This window comes from Coregonus lavaretus (assembly GCF_964263955.1).
Source record: "Coregonus lavaretus genome assembly, chromosome: 8".
Classification (NCBI taxonomy): Eukaryota; Metazoa; Chordata; class Actinopteri; order Salmoniformes; family Salmonidae; genus Coregonus; species Coregonus lavaretus.
This window is the reverse complement of record NC_139995.1, coordinates 58,251,799-58,265,789: the sequence shown is the minus strand read 5'-3', so window position 1 is coordinate 58,265,789 and position 13,991 is coordinate 58,251,799. Positions and strand designations below refer to the sequence as shown.

The 13,991-nt window shown below is 43.9% G+C and overlaps 1 protein-coding gene across 1 annotated transcript in view; it reads left to right on the top strand.

Moving 5' to 3' along the window:
• Positions 1-13,991, top strand: part of rnf123 (ring finger protein 123) — a 266,404-nt gene that overhangs the window by 111,464 nt on the left and 140,949 nt on the right. Inside the window, exons 33-34 of the mRNA XM_084167697.1 lie at positions 5,693-5,768; positions 7,187-7,271. Of these exons, the coding sequence (XP_084023823.1) occupies positions 5,693-5,768; positions 7,187-7,271 (161 nt within the window). The remainder of the gene's footprint in view (positions 1-5,692; positions 5,769-7,186; positions 7,272-13,991) is intronic.

The following is a 13,991-nucleotide window of genomic DNA, read 5'->3' as shown; positions in this document are numbered from 1 at the left end:
AAGGTGCCACTACCATTTAATCAACATGTATGTAATACCAGGGTTGAGAAATCGGATAGGACCTGGTAACAACAATTTGTAAGGCACGCCTGTCAATAACATTTTACATGTTTAGTCATTTTAGCAGACGCTCTTATCCAGAGCGACTTACAGTTAGTGAGTGCATAAATTTTTTTATACTGACCCCCCCCCCCGTGGGAATCGAACCCACAACCCTGGCATTGCAAGCACCTTGCTTTACCAAGTGAGCGACAGGAGGGCCAATAACTACTGCTCATTTTCAATTAGTTTATTTCTATGCTATGACCTGGCTCAAAGGCTATATCGAATCAAGTGTGACGTAAGAGCAATGTTGTCATTATTATTTACCAAGAGCAAGCAACTTAATATAATAATATAATATGCCATTTAGCAGACGCTTTTATCCAAAGCGACTTAGTCATGCGTGCATACATTTTTTGTGTATGGGTGGTCCCGGGGATCGAACCCACTACCTTGGCGTTACAAGCGCCGTGCTCTACCAGCTGAGCTACAGAGGATATAAAGTACAACCCTTTATAATGGCTATGTAGGTACAATGTAACAACCTTTTGTAGACGACAGGTTAACGCTGAGAAATGACGAGACACAGATTTAGGAATAACCCTTTTAGTTAGATTTTAAGGACAATCTTTAACAACCAGCTATGGAACTACAATGTTTGTTACAATGTATTTACAATTTACTTACCCAGGAGCAAGCAACTTAATGTAAAGTGATATTTTTATGACTTTGTAGTTAAAATGTAACGATCTTTGCAGACACTAGGCTAACCAGTAGAAATAAGGAGACAGGAGAACCCTGGAGTCTATTGATGCACCGGTGCGTCGATTTAAGTAACATAATAAAAAAAAAAATCCAGGGTTTTACATTATAAAAAGGGTTAAATACATTATATCTTCTAAATATAGGAGAGACACTTGAAAACCTTGTTTCTTATGATACATTTTTTGGCTGTCTTTTTTGCCCTTTATGAATGTGTTATTCAATGCCTTTTCTCTGGGCTATAGTAGTAAAGGTTTTTGGTTGATTCCTAAAGGGGTCCTGAAATTCAAAATTTCTGCTTATAATTTCTGACATTTTGTCTATAACTAGATTCATGCAGCTTCTCTTCTGTCATATGTTGCCTTAGAAGACTAAATAAACCTTTGCTCACCAGTATAATGTCATTAATCGATAGAATGAATGCTTCAATTTAGTTGACATCGGTAAAGCAAAGACATTTAGGGGCTGGGGAGAAAATGCAATAACAAAATAAAAGAATGATTTTCTGTGCAAGATATCCAAAAAACATCAATTTGACCGGTTGTAAGGAAATATCAAGCTGTAAAAACGGCAAAGCCTATTCCCCCTCAGGAGACTGAAAAGATTTGGCATGGGTCCTCAGATCCTCAAAAAGTTATACAGCTGCACCATCGAGAGCATCCTGACCGGTTGCATCACCGCCTGGTATGGCAACGGCTCAGCCTCCGACCACAAGGCACTACAGAGGGTAGTGCGTACGGCCCAGTACATCACTGGGGCCAAGCTTCCTGCCATCCAGGACCTCTATACTAAGTGGTAAAAATGGTCAAAGAGTCCAGCCACCCAAGTCATAGACTGTTCTCTCTGCTACCGCACGGCAAGCGGTACCGGAGCGCCAAGTCTGGGTCCAAAAGGCTTCTTAACAGCTTTTACTTCTAAGCCATAAGACTCCTGAACAGCTAATCATGGCTACCTGGACTATTTGCATTGTCCCACTCCACCCCATCTTTTTACGCTGCTACTCTCTGTTTATTATTTATGCATAGTCACTTTAACTCTACCCACATGTACATATTACCTCAATTACCTCAACTAGCCGGTGCCCCCGCACATTGACTCTGTACCGGTACCCCCCTGTATATAGCCTCCCTACTGTTATTTTATTTTACTGCTGCTCTTTAATTACTTTTTACTCATCTACACTGCTCAAAAAAATTAAGGGAACACTTAAACAACACAATGTAACTCAAAGTCAATCACACTTCTGTGAAATCAAACTGTCCACTTAGGAAGCAACACTGATTGACAATACATTTCACATGCTGTTGTGCAAATGGAATAGACAACAGGTGGAAATTATAGGCAATTAGCAAGACACCCCCAATAAAGGACTGGTTTTGCAGGTGGTGACCACTTCTCAGTTCCTATGCTTCCTGGCTGATGTTTTGGTCACTTTTGAATGCTGGCGGTGCTTTCACTCTAGTGGTAGCATGAGACGGAGTCTACAACCCACACAAGTGGCTCAGGTAGTGCAGCTCATCCAGGATGGCACATCAATGCGAGCTGTGGCAAGAAGGTTTGCTGTGTCTGTCAGCGTAGTGTCCAGAGCATGGAGGCGCTACCAGGAGACAGGCCAGTACATCAGGAGACGTGGAGGAGGTCGTAGGAGGGCAACAACCCAGCAGCAGGACTGCTACCTCCGCCTTTGTGCAAGGAGGAGCAGGAGGAGCACTGCCAGAGCCCTGCAAAATAACCTCCAGCAGGCCACAAATGTGCATGTGTCTGCTCAAACGGTCAGAAACAGACTCCATGAGGGTGGTATGAGGGCCCGACGTCCACATTTGCCAGAGAACACCAAGATTGGCAAATTCGCCACTGGCGCCCTGTGCTCTTCACATATGAAAGCAGGTTCACACTGAGCACGTGACAGACGTGACAGAGTCTGGAGACGCCGTGGAGAATGTTCTGCTGCCTGCAACATCCTCCAGCATGACCGCTTTGGCGGTGGGTCAGTCATGGTGTGGGGTGGCATTTCTTTGGGGGGGCCGCACAGCCCTCCATGTGCTCGCCAGAGGTAGCCTGACTGCCATTAGGTACCGAGATGAGATCCTCAGACCCTTTGTGAGAACATATGCTGGTGCGGTTGGCCCTGGGTTCCTCCTAATGCAAGACGATGCTAGACCTCATGTGGCTGGAGTGTGTCAGCAGTTCCTGCAAGAGGAAGGCATTGATGCTATGGACTGGCCCGCCTGTTCCCCAGACCTGAATCCAATTGAGCACATCTGGGACATCATGTCTCGCTCCATCCACCAACGCCACGTTGCACCACAGACTGTCCAGGAGTTGGCGGATGCTTTAGTCCAGGTCTGGGAGGAGATCCCTCAGGAGACCATCTGCCACCTCATCAGGAGCATGCCCACTCGTTGTAGGGAGGTCATACAGTCACGTGGAGGCCACACACACTACTGAGCCTCATTTTGACTTGTTTTAAGGACATTACATCAAAGTTGGATCAGCCTGTAGTGTGGTTTTCCACTTTAATTTTGAGGGTGACTCCAAATCCAGACCTCCATGGGTTGATACATTTGATTTCCATTGATACTTTTTGTGTGATTTTGTTGTCAGCACATTCAACTATGTAAAGAGAAAAGTATTTAATAAGATTATTTCATTCATTCAGATCTAGGATGTGTTATTTTAGTGTTCCCTTAATTTTTTTGAGCAGTGTATTTTTTACTTAACACATTCTTTGTACATCTACACCTGCACATGTGGCAAATAAAATACAATTTGATTTGAAGTATCAAAATAGTAAAATAACATTGGAAACTAAATGTTTCATGAGTTTTATGACCATTTAGTAACGTTTATTAACCGAGGTGGAAAACGTGTTGACATAACGCTACCAGTGCCTAACTGGCTACATTAGTGAATGATGGGGAAATGCTAGCAAGCTATTTAATTTGAATATTCATCTTTCTCAAAGCCATTAAAGAAAAGTGAAACAGAAAAATGTCTCCTGGTTAACCTGTTGTCTGCAAAGTTTACATTGTAACTACATAGTAGTTGGCGCAGTGAGTGGCGCAGTGGTCTAAGGCACTGCATCGCAGTGCTAACTGTGCCACTAGAGATCCTGGTTCGAATCCAGGCTCTGTCGCCGCCAGCCGCGACCGGGAGACTCATGGGCGGCGCACAATTGGCCCAGCGTCGTCCAGGGTAGGGGAGGGAATGGCCGGCAGGGATGTAGCTCAGTTGATAGAGCATGGCGTTTGCAACGCCAGGGTTGTGGGTTCGATTCCCACGGGGGGCCAGTATAAAAAAAATATGTATTCACTAACTGTAAGTCGCTCTGGATAAGAGCGTCTGCTAAATGACTAAAATGTAAATGTAAATAAAGGTTATACCCTACTGGGTTGGTAATGATAAAGGTTATATCTTACTTGCTTGCTCCTGGGTAGGTACAAGATAAAGTATGTCTATATTTATATATATATATATATACTCAGCAAAAAAAGAAATGTCCATTTTTCAGGACCATGTCTCTCAAAGATAATTCTTAAAAATCCAAATACCTTCACAGATCATTGTAAAGGGTTTAAACACGGTTTCCCATGCTTGTTCAATTAACCAAAAACAGTTAATGAACATGCACCTGTAGAACGATCGTTAAGACACTAACAGCTTACAGACGGTATGCAAATTAAGGTCACAGTTATGAAAACTTAGGACACTAAAGAGGCCTTTCTACTGACTCTGAAAAAACTTGCCTTAGGCATGCTGCAAGGAGGCATGAGGACTGCAGATGTGGCCAGGGCAATAAATTGCAATGTCCGTACTGTGAGATGCCTAAGACAGCGCTACAGGGAGACAGGACGGACAGCTGATCGTCCTCGCAGTGGCAGATCACGTGTAACAACACCTGCACAGGATCGGTACATCCAAACATCACACCTGCGGGACGTGTACAGGATGGCAACAACAACTGCCCGAGTTACACCAGGAACGCACAATCCCTCCATCAGTGCTCAGACTGTCCGCAGTAGGCTGAGATAGGCTTTGCTGAGGGCTTGTAGGCCTGTTGTAAGGGTGAGGTCTAGGGTCATTCCCCCCAGAAATGTCCGGGAACTTGCAGGTGCCTTGGTGGAAGAGTGGGGTAACATCTCACAGCAGAACTGGCAAATCTGGTGCAGTCCACGAGGAGGAGATGCACTGCAGTACTTAATGCAGCTGGTGGCCACACCAGATACTGACTTTTACTTTTGATTTTGACCCCCTCTTTGTTCAGGGACACATTATTCAATTTCTGTTAGTCACATGTCTGTGGAACCTGTTCAGTTTATGTCTCCAGTTGTTGAATCTTGTTATGTTCATACAAATATTTACACATGTTAAGTTTGCTGAAAATAAACGCAGTTGACAGTGAGAGGACGTTTCTTTTTTTTGCTGAGTTTATATTTATAAAGTATATCCTATATAACTACATTGTTCTGACATTACACTTCATTCAGTATAGCCTTTGAGCCAGGTCATAACATATAAATAAACTAATTTTTAAATGACGGGGTGTGCCTTTACAATTGTTGTTGCCAGGTCCTAGCCTATTTACCAACCCTGGTATTACCTGTGGATTGGTTGATGGTGACAGATTCAGGTTCTCCCTCCCCCTTAGTGTACCAGCCTAGCCCTGATAATCACACTCTTATTCTGGCTGAATGAAGGACTCATCAAGTGCAGGATGGACAGATTCTGTACCAGAGCAATGGACGAACACAAATAAATAAGATGTGCTTTTACACTCTGGTCTGTTTCTTCTTTTAATTGAAATAAGAACTATTGAATAGTTTTGTAACTCCCTCTTTTTTTTCTCTCTCTGCCTCCCTCCTTCCCTCCTCTCTCTCTCTCTCTCCAGCTTCTGAACCAGGTGTTAAACAGAGTGACCGCAGAGAGGAACCTCTTCGACCGTGTGGTCAACCTCCGTCTCCCAGGTAGCGCTCACTCTCCTCTAGTAACTTCTAGTACTCCAATACTATTGTGTACTTCTAGTACTATTGTGTACTTCTAGTACTATTGCAGTATTAAACCAGTAATGGTATTAGTAGAGATATTATACCACATTGACGTTCTAAACTCTGTAACTGCTAGTACCCCCGGCAGTATTATACCACTACAGATGCAGACATACTGTATCTCTGGTCAATCTGATGCAGACAGACATAATGTATTTCTGGTCAATCTGATGCAGACAGACATAATGTATCTCTGTTCAATCATAACACATCACACCCAGTCTGAAAGATTCTGAGGAGGAAGGAAAGAAAATGTATTTGTCAAAGTAGCATGCCCTCGATTGTTCTCCTGGCCCGGGCTATATTAATATCACGGTCTTCTGTTAGTGGGTGTTTCCTATCGAAGCCCTCGTTGGGAGTTGGCTAGGCTACGGTTACTACTTACTCTCTGACGTGTGAAAAGACCGATAATTCACTTTAGCTGCAGGAAATAAAGGTTGGATCCAAACCAGCAGAGCCATTCATCAGACGTGGAGCTATGCGATACATGATTCACAGCCACTGTGTTCAATGTTCTTACTGATGCTCAGTAGGGTCCTTTGCTAGGAATTTAGTGTGTGTGTTTGTTTGGTGTTCGGTGTGTGTGTGTGTGTGTGTGTGTGTTTGTCTGGCACCTTACTGATGGGCAGTAATGTTCTCGAGGGGCTGGGGAGAATTGCTTGTTTGGCAGATAAACTTGGCTCTCAGTTCCAAATGTTATCCTGAATTACCCCTTACCCCTGACTCCAATAATCTGTTTTATTAGTGTGTTTTTTTATGGGGAGTATCACACTGATCTGGAATATCAAACCCTTTGCCATCTATTGACTGATTTCCCCCCAAAAAAATTCACTGAAAGGCTTTCAGTAAAGTCTCATGGCCCCTCTCTTTGTATATATTCTGTCTCCAATGAGGCCCTTTATCTATTTCCCCCAGAGTCAGATTAACTTGTGGATACCATTTTTGTCTGCGTGCAGTTTGAAGGAAGTTGCTAACTAGCGTTAGCGCAATTGCTAACTAAGCACAATGACTGGAAGTCTATGAGAACAGCTAGCATGCTAGTTAGCTTTGGCTCGCAAAACTACCTTTATCTTCCTTCACGCTAGACGCAGAGACATACAAATTGTATCCACAAGTTCATCTGACTCTGGGGAAGTAGATAATCCATTTAAATCAAATAAAGAAAATGTCATATTTCATATTTAATATGGTGCTTTTGCAAAATGTGACAAAGTGCTTAAAAGCAACCCCGTTCTGTGTACCTTGAGAGTGGTTTCAGCAGGGTAGTTTCTCCGTAAACCTAAACAATGTCTCCCTTAAACCAAAGCGTTATCTTTCCCTGTGTTCCTGGTGTCCAGGCCTAGAGAGTGTGGACCATTATCCCATCCTAGTGGCTGTAACAGGGATTCTGGTGAGAATCCTGGTGGACTGTGAGAGACAAGGGTAAGTGAATAAGCTCTATCAGTCTCCTATACTGTTTGCCCTGGGGGGTAGTGGGCGTGGCCAATGGCACGGTTTTGGAGGCCCTCCACTTTCCTGCAATTCTCCACATTTTGCCATGGGTCAGAGAGGACATTTTACCGTTTTAAAGCTAGGTTCTTGCAATTCTACACATTTTGCCATGGGTCAGAGAGGACATTTTACCGTTTTAAAGCTAGGTTCTTGCAATTCTACACATTTTGTCATGGGTCAGAGAGGACATTTTACAGTTTTAAAGCTAGGTTCTTGCAATTCTACACATTTTGCCATGGGTCAGAGAGGACATTTTACAGTTTTAAAGCTAGGTTCTTGCAATTCTACACATTTTGTCATGGGGCTGAGAGAAACATTTGATTTCTTTCAATTATGCACATTTTGCCATTATGCCTTGTTCTTATGCTATCTGAGTGGCTCAAACATTATGACAAACATTTTGTCCAGCTCCTTTGCAATAGTTGGATGTGTGTAAAACCCTGTCCTTTGTACTCTGCTGTTAATAATCTGTATCCTGCTGGTTCTCCGGTAATTGTATGGTGGGTGGGTGGGTTGGTCAGGACAGAACCGGGAGGGGAGCAAGCTATCTTAACTCCCTGCCTAGGATGCCACCTCTAACCAGATCTGTGTGTGTGTGTGTGTGTGTGTGTGTGTGTGTGTGTGTGTGTGCGTGCAAAGAGAGAGAGAGCAGTCATATCCTGTCCTGCAGACATCCTCATTATTCTCGATCACAGTGAAATTAAACTCCAGCCAGTTCTCTGCTCAGGGCTGGACTGTAATAGGACTGTGTCCCAAATCGCATCCTATTTCCTACAAACTACCTTTGACCAGAGCCGAAGTAGTGCACTATGTATTTGTATTTATTATGGATCTTTAAAAACATGGATTTTAAAAACATTAACAGATTTCACAACATATTAAGTGTGTGCCCTCATGCCTCTACTCTACTACCACATAATCCATGTGTACATAGTGAATATGTTATCGTGTGTTTGTATGCATTTGTCTATGTTTGTGTTGCTTCACAGTCCACGCTGTTCCATAAGGTGTATTTTGTATCTGTTTTTTAAATCTAATTTTAATGCTGGCATGAGTTACTTGATGTGGAATGAAGTTCCATGTAGTCATGGCTCTATGCAGTACTGTGCGCCTCCCATAGTCTGTTCTGGACTTGGGGACTGTGAAGAGTCCTCTGGTGGCATGTCTTGTGGGGTATGCATGGGTGTCCGAGCTGTGCGCCAGTAGTTCAGACAGCTCGGTGCATTCAACATGTCAATACCTCTCACAAATACAAGTAGGGATGAAGTCAATCTCTCCTCCACTTTGAGCCAGGAGACATTGACATGCATATTATTAATGTTAGCTCTCTGTGTACATCCAAGGGCCAGCTATGCTGCCCTGTTCTGAGCCAATTGCAATTTTCCTAAGTCCCTCTTTGTGGCACCTGACCACACGACTGAACAGTAGTCCAGGTGCGACAAAACTAGGGCCTGTAGGACCCACCTTGTTGATAGTGCTGTTAAGAATGCAGAGCAGCGCTTTATGTAGACCGACTTCTCCCCATCCTAGCTACTGTTGTATCAATATGTTTTGACCATGACAGTTTACCATCCAGGGTTACTCCAAGCAGTTTAGTCACCTCAACTTGCTCAATTTCCACATTATTCAATACAATATTTAGTTGAGGTTTAGGGTTTAGTAAATGATTTGTCCCAAATACAATGCTTTTAGTTTTTGAAATATTTAGGACTAACTTATTCCTTGCCACCCATTCTGAAACTAACTGCAGCTCTTTGTTAAGTGTTGCTGTCATTTCAGTCGCTGTGGTAGCTGACGTGTATAGTGTTGAGTCATCCGCATATATAGACACACTTGCTTGACGTTAATAAAGATGGAAAAAAGCAAGGGGCCTAGACAGCTGCCCTGGGGAATTCCTGATTCCACCTAGATTCCACATTATTTTTCTCATCAATTTCTCTCAGCCAAACATCAGTCATTTGTGTAAGTGCTGTGCTTGTTGAATGTCCTTCCCTATAAGCGTGCTGAATGTCTGTTGTTAATTTGTTTACTGTAAAATAGCATTTTATCTGGTCAAACACTATTATTTCTAAAAGTTTACTAAGGGTTGTTAACAGGCTGATTGGTTGGCTATTTGAGCCAGTTAAGGGGGCTTTACTATTCTTAGGTTGGGGAATAACTTTTGCTTCCCTCCAGGCCTGAGGGCACACTTTCAAGTAGGCTTACATTTAAGATGTGGCAATATCATCTGCTATTATCCTAAGTAATTTTCCATTCAAGTTGTCAGACCCCGGTGGCTTGTCATTGTTGTTCGACAATAATACTTTGTTCACCTCTTCCACACTTACTTTATGGAATTCAAAATTACAATGCTTGTCTTTCATAATTTGGTCAGATATACTTGATGTGTAGTGTCAGCGTTTGTTGCGGGCATGTTTGCTAATCTTGCTAATGAAAAAAATCATTAAAGTAGTTGGCAATATCAGTGGGTTTTGTGATGAGTGAACCATCTGATTCAATGAGTGATGGAGCAGAGTTTGCCCAACATTTCATTTAAGGTGTTCCAAAGCTTTTTACTTTCATTCATTGTCATTTATCTTTGTTTCATAGTGTAGTTTCTTCTTCTTTTTATTCAGTTTAGTCACATGATTCCTCAATTTGCAGTACATTTGCAAATCGGTTGTACAGCCAGACCTATTTGCCATCTCTTTTGCCTCATCCCTGTATGCACTCACTAACTGTAAGTCGCTCTGGATAAGAGCGTCTGCTAAATGACTAAAATGTAAATGTAAAATCCCTCTCAACTGTACCATTTTTCAATTCCTCATCAATCCACGGGGATTGAACAGTTTTTACAGTCATTTCCTTAATGGGTGCATGCTTATTAGTAAATGGGATAAGCAATTTCATAAATGTGTCAAGTGCAGCGTCTGGTTGTTCGTCATTACACACCACAGACCAACAAATATTCTTCACATCAAGAACATAGGGATCACTACACAACTTATTGTATGACCTCTTATACACAATATTAGGCACAGCCTTTGGAACTTTGGCTGGGCCTAAGAAGGGAGTAGGGTTCTATTTGGGACGGAACCTAGGACAGCTAGTACCTTGGCTGGGCCTAAGAAGGGAGTAGGGTTCCATTTGGACGGAGCCTAGGACATCTAGTACCTTGGCTGGGCCTAAGAAGGGAGTAGGGTTCCATTTGGACGGAGCCTAGGACAGCTAGTACCTTGGCTGGGCCTAAGAAGGGAGTAGGGTTCCATTTGGACGGAGCCTAGGACAGCTAGTACCTTGGCTGGGCCTAAGAAGGGAGTAGGGATCCATTTGGGACGGAGCCTAGGACAGCTAGTACCTTGGCTGGGCCTAAGAAGGGAGTAGGGATCCATTTGGGACGGAGCCTAGGACATCTAGTACCTTGGCTGGGCCTAAGAAGGGAGTAGGGATCCATTTGGGACGGAGCCTAGGACATCTAGTACCTTGGCTGGGCCTAAGAAGGGAGTAGGGATCCATTTGGGACGGAGCCTAGGACATCTAGTACCTTGGCTGGGCCTAAGAAGGGAGTAGGGATCCATTTGGGACGGAGCCTAGGACATCTAGTACCTTGGCTGGGCCTAAGAAGGGAGTAGGGTTCCATTTGGGACGGAGCCTAGGACATCTAGTACCTTGGCTGGGCCTAAGAAGGGAGTAGGGATCCATTTGGGACGGAGCCTAGGACAGCTAGTACCTTGGCTGGGCCTAAGAAGGGAGTAGGGATCCATTTGGGACGGAGCCTAGGACAGCTAGTACCTGTGCCTTCTAGCTTCCGGCTGAGTCATCGATCGATTTGATCAGCTGGGAATGCTCTCTTGTTCAGCGCTGGTCTGGTCTGGTCCGGACGTTATTCCTTTTCATTAGGCTTTTATTAGCTACTGAATAAACCAAATCAAAATGTTTGTAAACAAAGCAGTCCTGGTAGTTCCGGGTTGTGAGCGTCGGAAAGCTGGACTCTAGAACTCATAGGAAACCATATACAGGCCACCACTACTCTCTTGTTATCTAGGTTGGTATTTAGCTTACTAGTTTGCTTCGTTCATGGATGAAATGTTAGCTTGCTAGCTACATTGGTTGCAGCTGACCTGTATGCTAGCCAGAGCCATGCATTTGTATGTATGTTTTTCTAAATACATACAGGTAGCCAGCTAGCTCCAATTGCAATGTTGGATATATAGCTAATCTGTTCCAGTTTTGAAAATAGTGACAATTATATCACGGTATTTTAACTTATCCAATCTTCTCCCACCGGCACTGTGCAGCATGCATGTATGCAAAAACAGTTCTTAGCTAGCTAACGTTAGCTAGCCCATCTGTAGCCCCCAACTACCTTGCTAGCTATCATTGGCTAGCCCATCTGTAGCCCCCAACTACCTTGCTAGCTATCATTGGCTAGCCCATCTGTAGCCCCCAACTACCTGGTTAGCTAACGTTAGCTTGCCCATCTGTAGCCCCCAACTACCTAGCTAGCTAATTAACTAGTTTGGCTGTGCCCATAGCAACGTTTGAAAATGAGGTGGCTACTGTGTGTGCGTATAACATTTTACATTTTAGTCATTTAGCAGACGCTCTTCTCCAGAGCGACTTACAGGAGCAATTAGGGTTAAGTGCCTTGCTCAAGGGCACATCGACAGATTTTTCACCTAGTCGGCTCAGGGATTAGAACCAGCAACCTTTCGGTTACTGGCACTACACTCTTATGGCACCCTGTTCCCCTTTATAGTGCACTACTTTAGAACAGGGCCCATAGGGAATAGGGTGCCATTTGTGACATACCCATATGCTGCTAAATGACTAAAATGTAAATATGCTCTTTCATCTTTTTCATTTTTTTGTAATGTGGTAAAGCATTTTGGGGCTGTCGCAGTGTTGCAATTTTAACATGACATAACATTTTAAAAGCTGTGAAGGATGTACTCTACAATTACATTTTGAACTTTGATTTCAATTGTCTTACATGGTGTAGACTTCGCCTCTGAGTTATTTACTGTAACCTGGTGGATTTTAAAGCTGACACTCCTCACCTTTTCTTGTCTCTTGGTGTCTCTTGTCTTGCTCTCTCTCTCTCTCTTTATTTCTCTCTCTCTCTCTCTCTCTCTCTCTCTCTCTCTCTCTCTCTCTCTCTCTCTCTCTCTCTCTCTCTCTCTCTGTCTCTGTCTCTGTCTCTGTCTCTGTCTCTGTCTCTCTCTCTCTGTCTCTCTGTCTCTCTGTCTCTCTGTCTCTCTCTCTGTCTCTCTGTCTCTCTGTCTCTCTGTCTCTCTGTCTCTCTGTCTCTCTGTCTCTCTCTCTCTCTCTCTCTCTGTCTCTCTGTCTCTCTGTCTCTCTGTCTCTCTCTCTCTGTCTCTGTCTCTCTCTCTCTGTCTCTCTCTCTCTCTCTCTGTCTCTGTCTCTGTCTCTCTCTCTCTGTCTCTGTCTCTGTCTCTCTCTCTCTCTCTTTATTTCTCTCACCCTCCCCCTCTTTCACTCCTATGAGATCATGTAGATCAGTTGAACGTTCTGTCATTCCAGTTATAGTATGTGTTTCCCCATGTTGTAGATGTGATGTAGCTGTAGCACTGATCCTTTCCTGCAGATTCAGCGTGTAATTGTCTCTTATCATTCCATGAGAGAGAGATGAGGAGGTTGGAGACAGAGGTAAAAAAAATCTCCTGACAGAGGCACTTCCGTCACCCCAGGCAGACGGGTAGGCAGACGGGTAGGCAGACGGGTAGGCAGACGGGTAGGCAGACGGGCAGGCAGACGGGTAGGCAGACTGGTAGGCAGGTAGGCAGACGGGTAGGTAGGCAGACGGGTAGGTAGGCAGACGGGTAGGTAGGCAGACGGGCAGGCAGACGGGTGGGCAGGCAGACGGGCAGGCAGACGGGCAGGCAGACGGGCGGGCAGGCAGACGGGCGGGCAGGCAGACGGGCGGGCAGGCAGACGGGCAGATTTTCTTTATTTTATCTTTTTCTCACTCCCTCCCTTCACTCGGTCTCTCTCTCTTCTCCTCTCTTTCGCTCGTATCTCCTCTCTTTCTCTCTTTCTTTCCCTCCCTCCCTCTTTCCTCACAATAGCACCCATCACAGCCAAAACAGGGGTGTTGATATGAGGCTCTGTCAAGAAAATTCGATTACTAAGATATTACAGCTTCTTGCGGCAACAGAAGCCAAGTATCAGCCAATATGAGGAGTGGATTGCTGCTGGAGACCGCTGGTTGCTTTTAACACCTGCTGACTGCTCAGACACTGAGAAATAGGATAATATTAAAGTAATTATTTATATGTGTGTGTATATAAATAAATAAATAAATATATTGCTTATCTATTCGGTGGATAATGTTTGATATTTGCCTGAAGTACTCTATCAACGAAGGCAGTAGAGGGGCTTTCCTGAACCTCCTGGGGCCATTTTGAGACCCTTACATTTCACATAATACTATCAAATACTAAAGCACGCTCACACAAGGACATTGGTATTTTGAGAGAAAAACAGTTTTAAGGTTTACGGTCTTGTGTAACCTACATGAACCTAAAGACTGCTTTAGCCTATTGGTTGATAGATGTTCACTCTTGACACCTCTTTATCCCTCAGCTCTGATAATATCTACATAGTGTTATAGTAGTGCTATTCTTAGTGCTACGTTGCTATCAGGCTACA